General features: G+C 40.7%; 1 protein-coding gene across 4 annotated transcripts in view; it reads left to right on the top strand.

Moving 5' to 3' along the window:
- Positions 1-602: 602 nt before the first annotated feature.
- Positions 603-16,451, top strand: part of Slc2a12 (solute carrier family 2 member 12) — a 53,916-nt gene continuing 38,067 nt past the window's right edge. For 2 of the 4 annotated variants that reach the window (XM_046449787.2, XM_046449798.2), the window contains exons 1-2: positions 603-886; positions 14,871-14,981. In XM_046449787.2, coding sequence (XP_046305743.1) covers positions 772-886; positions 14,871-14,981 — 226 coding nt within the window. In that variant the 5' untranslated portion in view covers positions 603-771. Of the gene's footprint in view, positions 892-14,870; positions 14,982-16,451 lie in introns of all 4 variants that reach the window. The other 2 variants (XM_046449808.2, XM_046449826.2) reach the window with 2 other exon arrangements.

Below are 16,451 nucleotides of genomic sequence, written 5' to 3'. Positions count from 1 at the left end.
AACCTGACAGAAGATTCAGGATTAGTGCCTCTCTTAAAGACAGTTACACGTTAAAAAGCTACTTTGTTATAATCTCAGGATATAATAAGTCTAAAGAATATATGTATTCTGAATTGGTAGCAAGCCTTGATTTGTTGGACAGGCCTTGGAGAGAGGTAAATAAGGCATTTACCTAGACCCAATTTAGGCTGAAATATTAAAGACGTTTTATGCTTTGTTTAAGTTGGTAAGTGTTATGATTCCTGTAACAACAGACTTGCTGAAAACTTGACACACTTTTCCTTCTGGTGTGTCTTTGCATAAACTGTTCCTCTTCTGCAAGATTAACTGATAAAATCTGAGTTATTCTGTCCCCACTCTCAGCTTGCATTTAAATCTGTTTCTTTTCTCTGGCTCTTTTCAAAGGTGCAGGCATACAAGAGCTAGCCCTAGCTAATGGCCAAACACTGTGTCTGAGTCCAGTCCCAGAGTCTTTTAACCTCTTGCTTCCAAGTCCGCATCTAAAGGCAAAAACAACCCTGGAGACGGGGCCCTCCCCCTGGCTGTGATAGGCTGCTTGGAATAGCAACAGCCTGTGTCACCGAAAAGGGCAAAGCCTTCGGAAATAGAAACAAAGTTGGTCACAAATCACATTGGCTTTGCCCGAAGTTTTTTTTTTTTTTTCCCCTCACTCTTCTTTAGCATGCTACCATGGGACAAGTGACCACTCCTGTCCGCGGGGGAGGTCGGGGTAGTCTGCTGGCGAGGGAGAGGCTGTAACTCTACGTGACCATGGTACCTGTTGAAAACACAGAGGGCCCCAATCTGCTGAACCAGAAGGGGAGAGAGGCGGAGACCGATGGCAGCTACGGAGCCAGCGGCGGCCGGCATCCTGCCTGTTCGGGAGGTAAAGTGAGAAGGCTGGGCTCGCGTGACAGACCAGCGGGGCGAGCTGTCCGTTTGTGTGCGTGTAGGTGCGCGCGCGTGTGTATGTGTGCGGTGTGTGCGCGTGCGTGAGCGCGCTGGATGCGTGGACGACGGGGAGAGTATCTGGTGGGACGCGGAATGACCTAGAGCTGTAAAGCGAGGATGGAAGTCTGGTTAGGACTTTTTTTTTTTTTTTGGTAAAAATTAAAAAAAAAAAAAAAATGAGCTACATACCCACTGCTGGTATGATGGGTTCCATCAACTGTGTTTACACAACACAATGTATAAATCTTTTTCATTTTGAAAAGTTTGGTCAACAACTTCGCTTGTAAACACACATACATTTTTTTCATTTATTGTTGCAAAAGGACAATACATAAACAAGAGAGCATTATAAGCACCCTTTTAAGAAATCAATTTTTTAAAGTGGGGTTCATAAAAATTATTAGTTATGTAATCAATGAACACAACTTTCTTTTAAAATTCCTTGCATATTTGTTCTGAACTTATTAACCCGAGCCTGAACCCCCTACTTAGCGTGATCCTTCTTTCTTTAAAACTAGTCTTTCAAACTGAAGTTTGTGGAATACTTTTTCCTTAGGGAGGTGAAATTTCGAAAAGTTTTAATTCACTTCAATGGTCTTTGCTAACCCAAATGCTTTTCTTTAGTTCCACCTTGAGGATTTCCACAAATACACTGCACACTTCTGACCACCTCTTCCTATTCATTTAGTTTGCAAAGGAATAGAGACTGATTGTACTATAAAATAAAATCATTGACAAGTAATTCTTTCCTTCCTACTGCTCTCTTCAGCCCTGCTCTTTCTATCCATGTGTAATAGTCCCAGTTACCTATGGAAATGTCATCAGTAACCTAAAATGCTAAATGATACAAGGCCTGTCACCCTGGAATAAGCCTACATTCGCTTTTGATGTTATGGGTTTGCCTGGCTTTGTTATAGAGTCCACATACCCTCCCACCAAGGTGAAGTGGCGCCTCCTCAGGAATGAAGAAACTGTCATTCTTCCTTGTCTTGTTCCATGCTCAGCTTCCCCTTGCTTTCCCACTTTTACTCAAGCTAGCAGGGAGAGCTGGGGCCATTTTTCAAAATGGCCTCACCCTCTCTAAAACAAAGCTGTCCCTTCCCTAAGGCTTTGCTAGCTGATTCAAAGTTCCTAAGAGCAGGCAAGAAAAAATCTGTGCTAGGATGATGGGGGTAAAGAGAAAGAGTTAACAGTTCTTTTCTCTAAATCCCTGAGAAACTGAGCTTCAGTGTAGACAGCAGAGGAAGCCCAGGTGATGGTGACAGCCAAGTGGGGTCAGTGTTAAGATCACAAAAATGAAAAGAAATTCTGTCCAGGAGGGGCTTTTATAGTTTCCATGAAAAATTGATTACCTAATTTTGATATGATTTTGAAAGCATGGTAGACCTTAACAGCTGATGTTGTACAAGTTTGAAATTATCCCCCAGAAAGGCGATGGGTATTTATGCTTGTAAAAATTGACTCCATGCTCATAATTTAACCTCAAGTGCAACTGTAGACAAGTGATAAATGAATGCTGTAAATTAGTGTTCAAGTTTAATTTTAAATGAACCTCGGTTATCTAGAAGAGAAGCCAAAATGTTTCCCTAAAGTCTCAGATGAATACAGATTTGATCTATGTTATATGTAGTTTAGATTGAGATGGATACAGAATCTTTTATTATTACTTTTGTAAATTTTCCTAACTTGTCTTAAACATCTCTTGGCACTCATAAGAAATTATACACATCTATGTGTTAATGAATGAATGTGCATTCTTGCTGTACGATTTTGACAAGTCATTTAGCATCTCCATTCCTTAATATTGGTCTTTTATGAAGATGTTGAGGTTGGATGAAATAATATTTGTCAAATACTCGTCTTAGCTTCTTTGCAGGTTAATTTTCCATAATTTCTTTCATCCAGGGAATTCAGAGGATTTAAAAAATGCTCAGTTCATGAAAACCAAAGGGAGATGAGTCAAATAGAGACTGTTGCTCAGTCCTTTTGGGAACAGAGAAAAGGAGGAGAGGAGGGAAAGAGGTAACACTGGGGAATGATGATATTGGCCAAATTATATTGTTCTATTGTGTGCATGTACAAATATGTAACAATGAATCCCATCACTATATACAACTATAATACACCAATAAAAAATAAAATATGCTCAGTAATTATCGTCATATTTCTGTATTTGAAGATAGCAACTTTTCTATATTCCTAGATGGAAAAAATCAGTCACAAAGAGGGATGAATTATATAACCGAGGACGAGGTGATTAAATCATGTGAGATACTGAAAAACAAAACAAAATGAAAATCCTAAGCTCCACAATCAAGTCTGCCTTAATACGATTACACATAATGAAACATTTTGGCAGGTCTTCCGTGGCCAACTCTCTTAATTGGAAAGAATGCTTTGTTCCAACGACTAGAAGTTAATGAACTTAATTCATTTTCAAGAAGCTCTGACTCAAAGTGGTACATTGTTAGCACAATTTTCAGTGTTCATGGACCTATTCTAATTGATCTTCTAGGACAGTGCCAAGTTCAATTTGAAATCCTGGTACCCAGAGTGGACAACAGATGCAGAGAAAGTGAGAAACTACACACCAGAGAATCTCACATCCAAGGAACATGGGGCCAAATGATGGGCCATTGACCCAAGTTCACGCAGAGGTTGATGTGGAACTGACCTGGTGACCCCTGGCCCAGGAGCTTTGATGTCTCCTAGGAAGAGAGAGTTCCCTTAATCTCCTTTTGCCCTTATTAACAGTGCCTTTTCCTCTTCTATTTGTCCCCAAAGTCAAAAACCAAGAGCAATATTTGTTGTATGAGTGCAAGTCCTTAGCACTTCAGAGAATACCCTGGAACCTAGAATACCCAAACTGGGCTCCTGGACCCACCTGAAAACTGCTCTTTTTCTCTCAGAAGATGCCTCAGTCAGGAACTTAAAAAATAACAGAAGGAAACTCTTCAGCAGTTGTTCTCAAACACCCTGTGAATTCCTGTTGGAAGCTGAGGGATGATCAGTATGTTAGATATCATCGTAGATTGGCTCCTACGGAGGGATGTTATCTTAGGTTTAGCTTAAACTGGGCCTCCTAAATTCAGTCCAGCCCAGAGGAAGTCTTCTTGTCAGAGAGATGGAGGAGACTTCTGGGAACAAACTCATCCCCAGGGAAGAGAAAGTCAGTCCAACCAGCTTGCCTGACAATAGAGCTTTGGTTGTGGGAAGCAGGATTCTAACAACAGGTCAGTTAACTTGGGCAGAGCCAGCCTGGAGCCAGGGCCTCTCAGAGTTTGTGAGAAGTTAGGTCATCCCCATTTTCCCAGGCTTTCTATATATTAAAAACGCAAGTGCCAAAACCTGTGAAAAAATTGTTAATTCTTTAAAAATGTGCAATGAACAAATGGGAGACTGATAATAATAGCAACAAATTGTTGTGTGTATCATGATATTCCCAAGAAAATGACAGGATTTATAGACATGTCAAGTTATGAAGAACTAGAGCTTCTTGTGTCTGGTAATGAGATCAGATTTAAAGATAAACATCTCCCTCTTTAGTCCAGTCAGCACCTCTCTAAGACTGTATATTTAAACTTGGAAATCACATCAAAAGTCTAAATTTGAGACTTTGCATGACGAGGAGCCTTGAGCAAATGACCCCCCTGGGGCCTCCTAGAAAGGGAGAAGGCTCTAAACAAACATGGTGGGATTTGTTTCACCGCAAACTCCCGGTGGTTTTTGGCACACGCAGCAGGAGCAATGCTCTTGTTGCTCTCTAAGGACACGTCACCCAGAGAGGCAGAGAGGTTGTCTCTTGCCACAGACCCCTCCTAACGACAGCAGCAGGAGGCAAACAGGCCTTGGCAGGGCCTGACAAACATGGATATGGCCAGCCCAGGAACAGCCAGCCAAGCCCTGGGGCCCACCTGCACAGGCTGAGCTTTAGCCGGCACACGCCAGCATGCCTGAACTGGTTCTTGCAGCCAGTGTCCATTCTGATGGCTAGAAACCTCTGTCTAAGTGGCTGAATATTTTCAACACCACTTGCTCTCTACGAGGTGGGCAGCAGTAGTATAGGCAGCAGAGGTCCCAGGAATGGAGTAGCTGCTAGGACCCTGAGGTGGGCCCACTAGTAGAATCCCTATGCATTCTCAAAGAGGTAATTTTTGGTGTTCTATCTGACACCAGCTGATAGAAACAAAGCTCATAATAGAGTGAATACACTGTGGGACAGCCTGAGGAAACAAATGTAATGTGTATATATAAAAGATGAAATCGGCCAATTTTAAAATATAGCTTTCACTTGCTGTAGATATGTGGGATTTTTTTCATTCAAGAATAGCTAGTCTTCGAGCCATAATTTTATAGGTAGCATTTTCTCAATAGAAAGAACCCAAGTACTATTTAGCCTCAAAGTTAAAAGAAAGTTCTGAGAGCACCAAAGGGACCCTCCACTAGTATGCAGCTAGCTCTGGCTGCTAAGAGTCCCCGCAGCTATTTACTCAGAGTGTATGAGCAAGAACTGGTTTTATGTGACATTTAAGTTAAGCCAAGTTGAAGCTTTCTAGTTCATTTTTTTCCCCTCATAAACAATCTCTGCCAGAAGAGTGCATTATTGAATAATTTAAACGATGCTCTGGAATGATGGTGAGAAAGAAGAAGTTGGATGACTCCTTCCCAAGGGACTATTTGACCATACCACACAGGACAATTTCTCATCCTATCTTTCCTCAACAAAAGAACCTAATTTCAGTTAAAATCATAGAAATGGAAACTTCTCAAAATACTTCCCAGTTGAAATGAAGTCAAATAACCTTCATAATAAATCATAGATTTATATGGGTAATTTCTGTTTTCTTATTGGCACTATTTTCTTTTTCCACTTATAGCACAATCATTTATGTATTGCTAAATGGCTATGCATCAGCAATATACTAATTATTCTATACAATTTAAGTAAGTATAATAAGACTAAAATAATTGATCACCTTAATCTAAGTTTAGCAGTTTCTATTGTTTTTGAACAATGACTCATTTTTCAATGACTCTGCCTAAGTATCAGGGAGGAAAATGCAGTCCTTTGTTTGACTTACAGGAATATTTTTTTTTTCCTTAAGTAAATCTAGTTTAATTTAACTTTGAACTGTTCAGTTGTGATTCCCTTGGAAGTAATTATTTTTCAAACAACGCATGACTCAGGTCTGCCTGGCAGTTTGGAGCTGTTAGCAACGTCTATATCATTATATACAAAATGTTTCCACACTTTATGGAAGTTGGAGTTGAGAGCTATGCGCTAAGCTCTTTTAGAAACTTGCTTGAGATGATATCTCAGCTTCAGAGGTGCAAGACTTTTTAAGAATGGGAGAGAGCTGCAATTTAGATCAATTTGTCCAATGAGAAAGCAGCCCTACACTAATAAAATGTTGATTTTTTAAAATTTCCACTAAGAAACTGAAAATGTAGAAACCACAAGGCAAAAATCACATGAAGAAACTTTTATGATGCAAGTCCAATCATGTAGGTGCTGCCAATTTCGAAAACAAAGGAATTCAAGAATTTATGAAAAGGCACAATTGTTAGGTTGGAAACAAGGTATCATTTTATTTCCTTTGCAATCAGCAAGACAGATTGTTTCAAAGTTTTACTTTTATATTATGAAGATTTTAGCACATGGATTCAGATTAAACAAATTTTTGATAAATGACTGTGGGCCAAGTGCTTTCGTTACTATTTTTTCCTTCTTATCTTTATTAAAATGAGTCCATGAGGTGTATCCCAGCTCACCATTGGGAACTGAGGCCAGCGGCAGCTGCCAATTCCCAAGCACTGACTGCCTTCTTCCTTGCATTCTTCTATCTCATTCATTCTCACAACTCTACAGATTACACAATACTGTTATCTTTGTCTTACCAGTGAGGAGCAGAGGAACAGAAAGATTAAAGCCTTGCTGGGCCTGTCAAAGTCTAGCTGGCAGCTATAGGCACTCTGATTCAGACTCTTCACCATTCAGCCTAGAAACCTGCTGGAGAAAAGCAAAGTGACTTACCCCATGTAGTAGGTGACAGCGTGGGGATCTGAACCTCAATATCGTAAACCCAGTCCAGGGTTTTGCCCTCTTGACTAATAACATCAGTCAGCATTCTTTACTTCCAGCATGTCTAATCTGGGAATTTGGAAACCAGTTACACTCATTTCATAACCGATTGGATTCAATTTTAGCTAGTTCCCTATTTTTTCATGTGGCCTTTTGTTTTCTGTAAAATTTTAAGTTCCTGGATAAAATATATATTATCATACGTATCAGATTTCTGAGCTGACTCATTGTGCTTAAAAAGTACTGTGTAATCCATAGTAAATTGGAATTATGCTCCCTATATCTCCAACCTATTCATTAGTGATAACGTAAATGTGGCAATGAATCCAAATGTGACCTAGGAAACATCTCAACATGGTGTTTATAACCACCAAGGCTGGTTTTGCTGACCATCTGTGTAAGCCTTGTACATACATGCACATAGTACATACATGTTGGTTATATGAGCACAGGAGTGAAGAAGGGCTGATTGAACTGAACTAAAAGGTATTTTAATCCATGAAACATATACTGTGTGAGAGGCGCAGTTGAATGCTTCAGAGTAAGGATATTGAGGACATTATCCCCATCTAGAGATTTTACCAACTCATCAGAAAGATAAAAGACTACATAGCTACAGTCATGCACTGTGTATTGATGATTTGATTAACAATGGGCTCGTACATGATGATGGTCTCATAAGATTATACTATACCTTTAATGTACTTTTTCTATGTTTAGATACACAAATACCATTGAGTTATGATTGCTTACAGTATTCAGTACAGTGACATGCTGTACAATTGTGTAGCCTAGAAGCAATAGGATATGCCATATAGTCTATGTGTGGAGTAAGCTAGACCATCTAGGTTTGTATAATTAAACTCAATGATGTTTGTATGAACAATGAAATTACCTAACAACATATTTATCAGACTATATCTCTGTGGTGAAGCAAATATTGAGAATCTACTAGGAATCATATATGATGCTATGTCCTGGGGCCCAATGGTAAATAGAAGACATCCAGGAACTGCAGATGCTGATTGAAAACTGGGAAAAAAAAAAAGAGAGGGAAGAGTTCAGGAATTCTACAATGGAGAGGTGGCCAGGTACATAATACCATGAAGATGCACAGAGGAATGAGTCTGGCCAGTTCCTGAAGCCTCTTGGAAGACAGTATGACTAAGTTGAGTCAAGAAGGCATAACACCATATAAACACAGTCACCTCATACTGTACAAAGTGCCAAAAACATATAGCCTCTTCAACAAATGGTGCTGGGAAAACTGGAAATCCATAAGTAATAGCAAGTTAACCCCTGTTTCTCACCCTGCACAAAAATCAACTCCAAGTGGATCTAAGACCCAGGCATTAGACCAGAAACCCTATATCTACTAGAAGAAAATATAGATCCAGTACTTCAACATATTGGCTCAGGAGCTGACTTCCTTAACAAGACTCCTAACGCACAAGAAAAAAAATCAATAAATGGGATGACATCAAGTTTAAAGGCTTCTTCACAGCAAAAGAAACAATGAAAAAATGTGAAGAGAGAGCCTACAGAATGGGAGAAAAATCTTTGCTACCTGTGCCTCAGATAGGGCATTAATTTCCAGGATATACAAAGAACTCAAGAAACTTAAACCAAAATGATAACAACAACAACAACAACAATAATAATAACCCAATCCATAAATGGGCAAAGGAACTGAACAGACACTTCACAGACAAAGAAATACAAATGGTCAATAAATATATGAAAAAATGTTCAACATCTCTAGCAATTAGAGGAATGCAAATTAAAACTACATTGCGATTCCATCTCCCTCCACTCAGAATGACAATCAAGAATACAAGTAACAATAAATCTTGGCAAGGATGTGGGGGAAAGCGTATGCTCATACATTGTTGGTGGGGCTACAAATTGGTGTAATCTCTATGAAGAGCAGTCCAGAAATTCCTCAAAAAAATTAGGAATGGAACCACATTTGAACCAGTTATCCCACTCCCTGGCATATCTGCAAAGGACTTAAAAATTAGTATACTACAGTGACACAGCCACAACAATGTTTATAGCAGGTCAACAATAGCTAAGCTATGGAACCAACCTAGGTGCCCCTCAACAGATGACTGGATAAAGAAATTGTGTTACATATACACAATGAAATATTACTCAATCATAAAGAATGGCTTTAAGACATTTGCCAGCAAATGGATGGATCTGGAGACTCTCGTGCTAAGTGAAATAAGCCAATACCAAAAAACCAAAGGTAGAATATTTTTGCTGATATGAGGAAGCTAAATCACAATAAAGGTCGGGGGGAGGGAAGAAGAGAAGTTCTGTAGGTTAGACAAAGGTGAATGAAGGGAAGGGAGAGGGGATAAGAATACAAAAGACAGCAGTATGAATCTGACATAATTTTCCTACGTACATATGTGAAAATACGTAAGTGAATCCCACCATTGTGTACGCCCACTAGAATGTGGTCCTAATTAGAATAAGATATATTCCATGCTTGTGTAACTTTGTCAAAATGGATTCTCCTGTCCTGTTTAACTAAAAAGAACCAATATAAAAAAATAAATAAATGACCAAAAAGAAACAAAAAAAAATAGGAAGTATAACTGAGGCCAATAGGTTTACCTACTATCTAAGCTGAGAAAATAGCATATATACAAGTTGGAGAAGGGAGAATGGCATATTCAGGGAAGTGCAAATATTTTGGTAGGATGGGAGCACAGAATGTAAAATGAAGAAAGAGAACAGCACGGAATCTGAAGCTGTACACAGGGACCATGCTGAGAGACCTGGGTGTTGACCATGAAAACAGGAACTCCTGGGAAGAAGACCATATTAGTTTAGAGAAATCAAGACAGCTGCTGCAAGTGATGGTATAGAGACAGAATTGAGTTTTCATTGAAAACCCCACCACATGCCTCCTAATTCTGCAGCTCTAAGGGTCACCATTCTTTCAATATTCAAATAAATGGCTATAGCCTTCGTGTGGTTAAACCCACACATGCCTCCTAAGTCTTTTCTGCCCCTGCCAGCCCTTGGTGCCCAGCACACCTGAGGTGCTGATTCTTCTGATGCTTCCTGGACCCTCTTTCTGCTTTCTCTGGATTCTTGCCTTCACTTCCAGCCACTGGTCTTTCCCCTTAACCCCACTCTAAGCCATAAGTAGACCATAGCCCTTTGCCCTTTGCAGTCCCAAACCCAATCTTATAAACCCTTTGCAGATCGTTACTAATGATTTGAAAAGGGCTACACTGCAAGGGACTATTAGGTGGGCCCATTCTTTAAACTTCTGTTGTTTAATCCCTCGAGGAAATTTCTCATAAAGTCACTTTCCTAAAATCAGCCTACATTGCTCCCTAGGCTTCTCTCTCCATCCCCATCCACACAATTTGACAACTTATCCTGACCTTTTCTTCCATTTCTCCTGTTTCTGAGCTCTTTTAACTTTTCTTTACTGATATCATTCTCATTCTCTTTTTCTCCTCCCTCTTTCTTTCCCTCTCTCTCAAAAAGTCTCCCTCTGTATTATGTAAAGCCCCTCTGCCTTTTCTCCCTCTCCCTTCTTTCTTCCCTGAGTCTACCCACTCACCATGAACATGCCCTGTGAGCCTCTGCCTTAGCATCCACCTGAACATCCAAACATTAATTGTAATAAATACAGCGTTCTTCCTAGAAGGAAGAACTGTAAATCTAGCAATCCTTCTGCCTCTGCCTCCTCAGTCCCTGGGATTATAGGTGTGTGCCACCGCACCCAGTTTTAGAGGCTGAAAGTTCAAAATTGGGGAGGCATTAGTTTTGTCACTGGTGAGGATCAAAATGCAATGGCAGGTGGGAGGAAGAGATCACATCTCTAAATAGGAATCTAAAGAGTCAGGGGTCAGGTTCAAGTTTTTTTTAACTACTCACTCCCACCAGAACTCACTCCAGGAAGCCTCCTTCCTTTCCAAGGGCAGCACCCATGACCTCTAACCTCTACTGCTAGAGCCCACTTCTTCCATGTTCCCACCACCTCCATATCACCACACTGGAACAAGAACTGCAACGCAGGAACCTTTGGGGGACAAACCACATCCACACATAGCAACCTCTGATGATGAAGAATAAATTAAGGCAAAGGTAGAGCTAGCTGAGAACCGAGATGCAAACAGAGCTTTACAAGACAGGTGGAAGAGAAGAAAATTACAAAAGCAGAATAACTGTCCCAAATCTGGGCTGTGGAGGATAAATATGAGAGTGTAGACGAAAAGGTCCAGAGGATAGATATGAAAAAGGAAAGGAACATATAAATAATTAATCCTAAACAACTGGACCAAAAATAAATAAAAAAAATAGAAAACTTTTTATGTTTTGGTACTGTGGATTGAACCCAGAGGCACTGAGCCACTGAGTCACATTTCCAGCCCTATTTTGTATTTTACTTAGAGACAGGGTCTCGCTGAGTTGCTTAGCACCTCGTAGTTGCTGAGACTAGCTTTGAACTCACAGTTCTCCTGTCTCAGCCTTCCAGGTGGCTGGGATTACACATGTGTGCCATTGCACCAGCCAGAAAACCTTTTTTTTTTTTTTTTTTTTTTTTTTTTTGAGTGGAAGAACTCAACAAGTACCAGAAAAATTTACAGGGAAGGAAGGTAGAAAGGAAGGTGCCTATCTTTTTTTTATTTTTTATTTTTCTGGAATGTCAAACAATAGTTGGTGTTGAGGGAAGCCAAATTTCTGTTGGCCTGAGTTTTACTGTGTGTTAGAGGGAAGACTGGGGTTCAGAGAAGAGGTGGGGATAATTGTTAGGTAAAGGCTAGAGCCTAATATTACCACCACATGGGGCACCATATGTGGTCCAGGGCCCAAAGGCAGCATCTTGGACCATTGATGGGCTGGAAACCCTGTAGCACATTCTCCATGGACATGTCCTCTGGGAGTTTGTGGCAGAGCAGTCTTTTAATCCAGAACACCTTCTTCATGGCCTATCCTAGAGCCTGTCCTTAGCATGGCCTGTGATATGCACTCTTGCTCTTAAGGTGTTCCCAATCTAAGGCAGGAGACAGAAATAATTTAATATAATCCAGGTTGCTGTCATACGATGCAAGAGAGAGGAGAGAGAGAGATCAGTGCTAACCCAAGAAGGGAAGTCTGGAAGGTTTTGTAGAGCTGGGGATATTAGAGCTAGATCTTCCAAGATGAGTCAGGTTTCCCCAGGCTGTGGAGGAAGATGGAAGACACTGGGGTATGGGGCGGGGCAAGGGGCAGCATGATGAGAAGCACAAGTAAAAGAATGCAGAAGTTTCTGGAAATAGCAAATGGTGCAGATGGGCCCAAGAACTGGTATGTGTACAATGATGTGGAGCTTGAAAACCTGGCTCTTGAAAGGGAACTGCTAAACACTGAGTATCATTAGACTAAGGTCCGCCATTACCTAATACTATGCATTGACCTTAGTCTGACAATACAGCTGTGGGAGGTGGGGACCAAGTACCCTGGAGTAGTGTTCCTATTCATTCAGTCATTAACTCAACAAACAATGACCATTTTCCTTGTGCCAAATGATTACAGGTGAGAACACAGATATGCATAAAGCAGGGTTTTACCTTCAAGGAACTTTCTGTCAACAGTAAAGGCAAATAAGTCCATCAATGAGTGCCTTACCATGGGTCAGGCCCTCTGAAAATAGCCTGTGCACAGAGGGAACACAAAAGGGCTGGGAGCCACACAGCAGAATATAACAGAGCAGGACCCGGAAGTGACTAAGGGTGGTCTTCTAGGGGAAGGTGGCGCTTGAGATAGCTGCTGAAAGATGAGTTGACATCAAAGGTATTTGGGGAGAAAGAGCCAAAAAAGGCGGAACATAAACAGCAAGTCTATTTGGACAATTGCAAGGTTTTGGGTTTTTTTTTTTTTTTTAACAAAACATGAAGGGGAGGGGGTTCTTTTAAATTTGTGAAGCATTCATAGTTGGTCAAGCTGTATGTATAATTACCTGGCTGCCTGCCAAAGCAACCTGTGTGTGCCTGCTTTTCAGCCTGCTGCGGGATTTAGTCAGGCGGCAAGTTTTTATTGTGTGCCCATTATGTCCATACACCATGGTAGGCATATGGGGGAAAAAGGGAAGGAGAAAGCAAGCAGAAAATCAAATATTGTGCAAAATGGAGCGTTTTTGTGTTGAGTGCTGGTTCCAGTTGGAGTTTCATCTGACTCACCGAGAGCAGGGACAATGCAGCCATTGTGGAAGCCAGAGCTGCAATCTCATGGCCGGTGCTGCCCCCTGCGCCTTGTGCTGTGGGTCTCACCGCTGAATTGCCTAATGCCTCTTATGAGCACATCTTCATACTACCTTAGTGAAGCGAGGTCACTGCCTTCGGAGGCACGCTGGAGACTTTCCTATTGCAGTGAGTGGTCTTTGAGCCAAGTGGCCAGAAGACACAGAATGAGCAGAACCAAACAGTCCATGGGCACCAGACAGTTCTACCTTGGTGATGTCCATGAATAGCTGAGAATTCCCTATGGCACTTTTGGGGAGAACAGGGATGTAAATGAAGCAAGGCCACAAGTGAAATAGCGTTGAGGGCAGAGTGCTTAACTTCGGAGCTGGGGATTTTCTGAAAAGCAGTAATTTCAAATTCTCATTTTACCTAGTCCTGGCTATTGCTTCTCAGTGCACTCAGCTGCCCCAAACTCTAGCAGCTATGTTTAGGCAACACAAACCCCACCTTCTTGCCATCCCTTCAGACCACATCCTATTTCTTCTGCTCACTGCCAGATCTCTTGGAATAGTTACTGTATTTCCTGGCATCCATAGAATGACATCTTGCTACTGTCATCATCATTAACCAAAAAGTAGACACTCTTCATGATTTTTATATGGGAAAGTAGCAACAGCCTGTGACACCTCAAGACTCTATCTGTAGCCCCGATGGTGTCCTGAGGTGTCAGAGGTTGCAGTCTTGGAATTAGGTAGCCTTATACATTGAATTAGAAATGCTGAAAGGATAGCTTGAGGGTTGTGGTGAAATATCAGCAGTGGTAAGTCCCAGTAGTAAGGTGAGTGAGAATGCTAGTTTGAGGCAGCACCCTTTAAAGCATGGAATAGGGAAGATAAATAAAATTCAGACTACTAAAGCTTTAGCTTAATTCCATGGCATACAACAGCAAGTTGGTAAGCTCTCCACATGGGACTAAGATCATAGAATGTCCTAGTGCAACTTTTCAATCTTGTAGGTCTTGAGATAGGTAAAATAGAAAGACAGGTAATAAGAAATTAATCTGTTATATAACATTGAAGGTAAAATGTTTCATACCAATTTATGTGGAAATAGCTTTATTATGTCTCTGAAGTGGCTCAGTGTTAAGTTTCAGGGACTCTGACAAACTGGGATGGCTTCCAGACCCTTTGCACACATCCCCGTTTGTCAGTGTCCTACAAGCCCTGGCTGAAGAACTAGGCAAATGACCTAAGTCCAGAAAGCAGCGGCAGAAGCCAGATCTCTCTTCTCTCAGGAGGTAATTTCCCCAGACTATAGGAAGCAGGCTTTGTGACCCCCATTCTTTTAACTTACTTCCCCTACCCCTGTCCAAGATATGATAATAGAGCATCAAAGGAAGGAATCCTTGAAACTTAAGGAGGGTTTGTTTTTTTTTTTTTTCATTGAAAGAAATGCTCTTTCTCATCTAATAAAAGGGAAAGCAAGGAAGGGGAAGGAGAAGGAGATGGACAAGGTGGCAAGGACAATCTTGTACTACACAGTCATTCTGGAATTCATTTCCCTGTATCCTTAATTCAGAGGCCCTGGCTGCCCTTGTTCACTCCAAATGGCCTTCCAATGCCTCACTTAATGTGTCTTCCAAGGGTTTCAAGCTCCAAAATTTCTTCAATCAGAGTATCAGAGACCAATTACCAATTGCCAAAGACACACAGGATTCACATACCAATCATGGATAAAAGGAGTAGTAAGTAAAGGTAAGAATAATAAAATATTCTTTTCCAAATGTGAAGATCCTACCTACTCATTCTGTGGTCGAGGAACTGTTGATAAGGGTTTTAAGACTATATGGGAAAAAGAATATGTGGAAACTGAAGGCCTGAATGATACTGAATGGCCTAAAAGTACTTTATATAAGAGACCACTTCAAAGTCATTTTGCATATAAAACCAGTACGTGATAAATAATAGATAATGGAAATATCATCGGGTAGTTCAGTTTCTTGGGAGAAAGGGGTACATTTGTTTATTACCACTATCTATATACATGGCTCAGCCTGTTATAAAATGGTGATGAATATTTATTTTCTGATTAGCTAAAGAAATTACTGATTTAATTTTAATTTAATGGTCTAATGCTCACAAATCAGTTTTATTTAATAAGAATTATTGCATTCTTATTTACCCCTCCATCTAAATACTCAGTGTTTTTTTTTTGTTGTTGTTGTTGTTGTTGTTTCTATTTATGGAATTTTGGAATCTCCCAATTACCATATTCCACCAGGACCCTGTAGATGGAAAATACCTTGGAAAATCTGTGATGAGAAGAGATTTAGATCACCTTCATTTGACCTGCTTATTTCAGGAGAGCAGAATAACATTTCCAAAGAACACTCTCCTCTTCTCCAAGGCAGGGTTAAATGGGCCTGCTGACTGTCTGCCCTAAGCAGTTGTTTCTGGCTCATGTTCTGCTTCTTTCCCTCCTCCTTTGCTGGATCCTCTTCCTTTAATGTCAGAATTCCCCCAAACCCAGTCCTAATCCTGCTTATTCTTTCCCCTATTCTAAGTGATCTCACCCATTTTTCTATTTCTGACTCCCAAATATATATCTCTAGCTTTGATCTGCCTTTTCAACTCCAAATCTGTACATCCAACATCCACTACTGGACATTTGTACCCAAATATCTTCCAGGTAAAACAAGCAAAGCATTTTAGTTAAGTCCTAAGTGTAACTTTTGATGTTTGTTCCTCTTTTTATCACACACACCCAGTTCGTCCCTGTGGTGTTGTATCGTCCCATGTGGTATACAGTACTGCATACAGCAAGTCAAATACTGTGCTCAAAGCACAGAGCCGTCTTAGGTCCCAGAACATTCACCCACCTTCAATTCATGAGCAAGAATAGTCATTTTTAGCTCCCAAATAATTCTTATATCTGTCCCCTTGTCTCCAGTTCCACTCTGAACACCCAGGTCTAAGTGTTCCTCTTTTGAAAACCAAGGCAACATACTTCTCTCTGCCCCTAATCTTGCCCCTTGAAGAGCTAGTCTCCAAGCAGCAGCGCGTAGGAAAACAAGAAATCCATAGTGTGAAATGTTGTGAAACCATTCAGTGGGTGTTGAGCCTATTATACTTGGAATATAATACAATGAAAAGGTATCACTGTGCCCTTCAAGGTCTACATGAAGTGTCCCCTCCCTGCCTATGCAAGTTCACTCTCCATATCGC

This window comes from Marmota monax, unplaced genomic scaffold (assembly GCF_021218885.2).
Source record: "Marmota monax isolate L192 unplaced genomic scaffold, Marmota_monax_Labrador192_F-V1.1 WCK01_AAM20220418_F8-fsc00030, whole genome shotgun sequence".
NCBI lineage: Eukaryota > Metazoa > Chordata > Mammalia > Rodentia > Sciuridae > Marmota > Marmota monax.
This window is presented reverse-complemented; position numbering and strand designations above follow the sequence as displayed.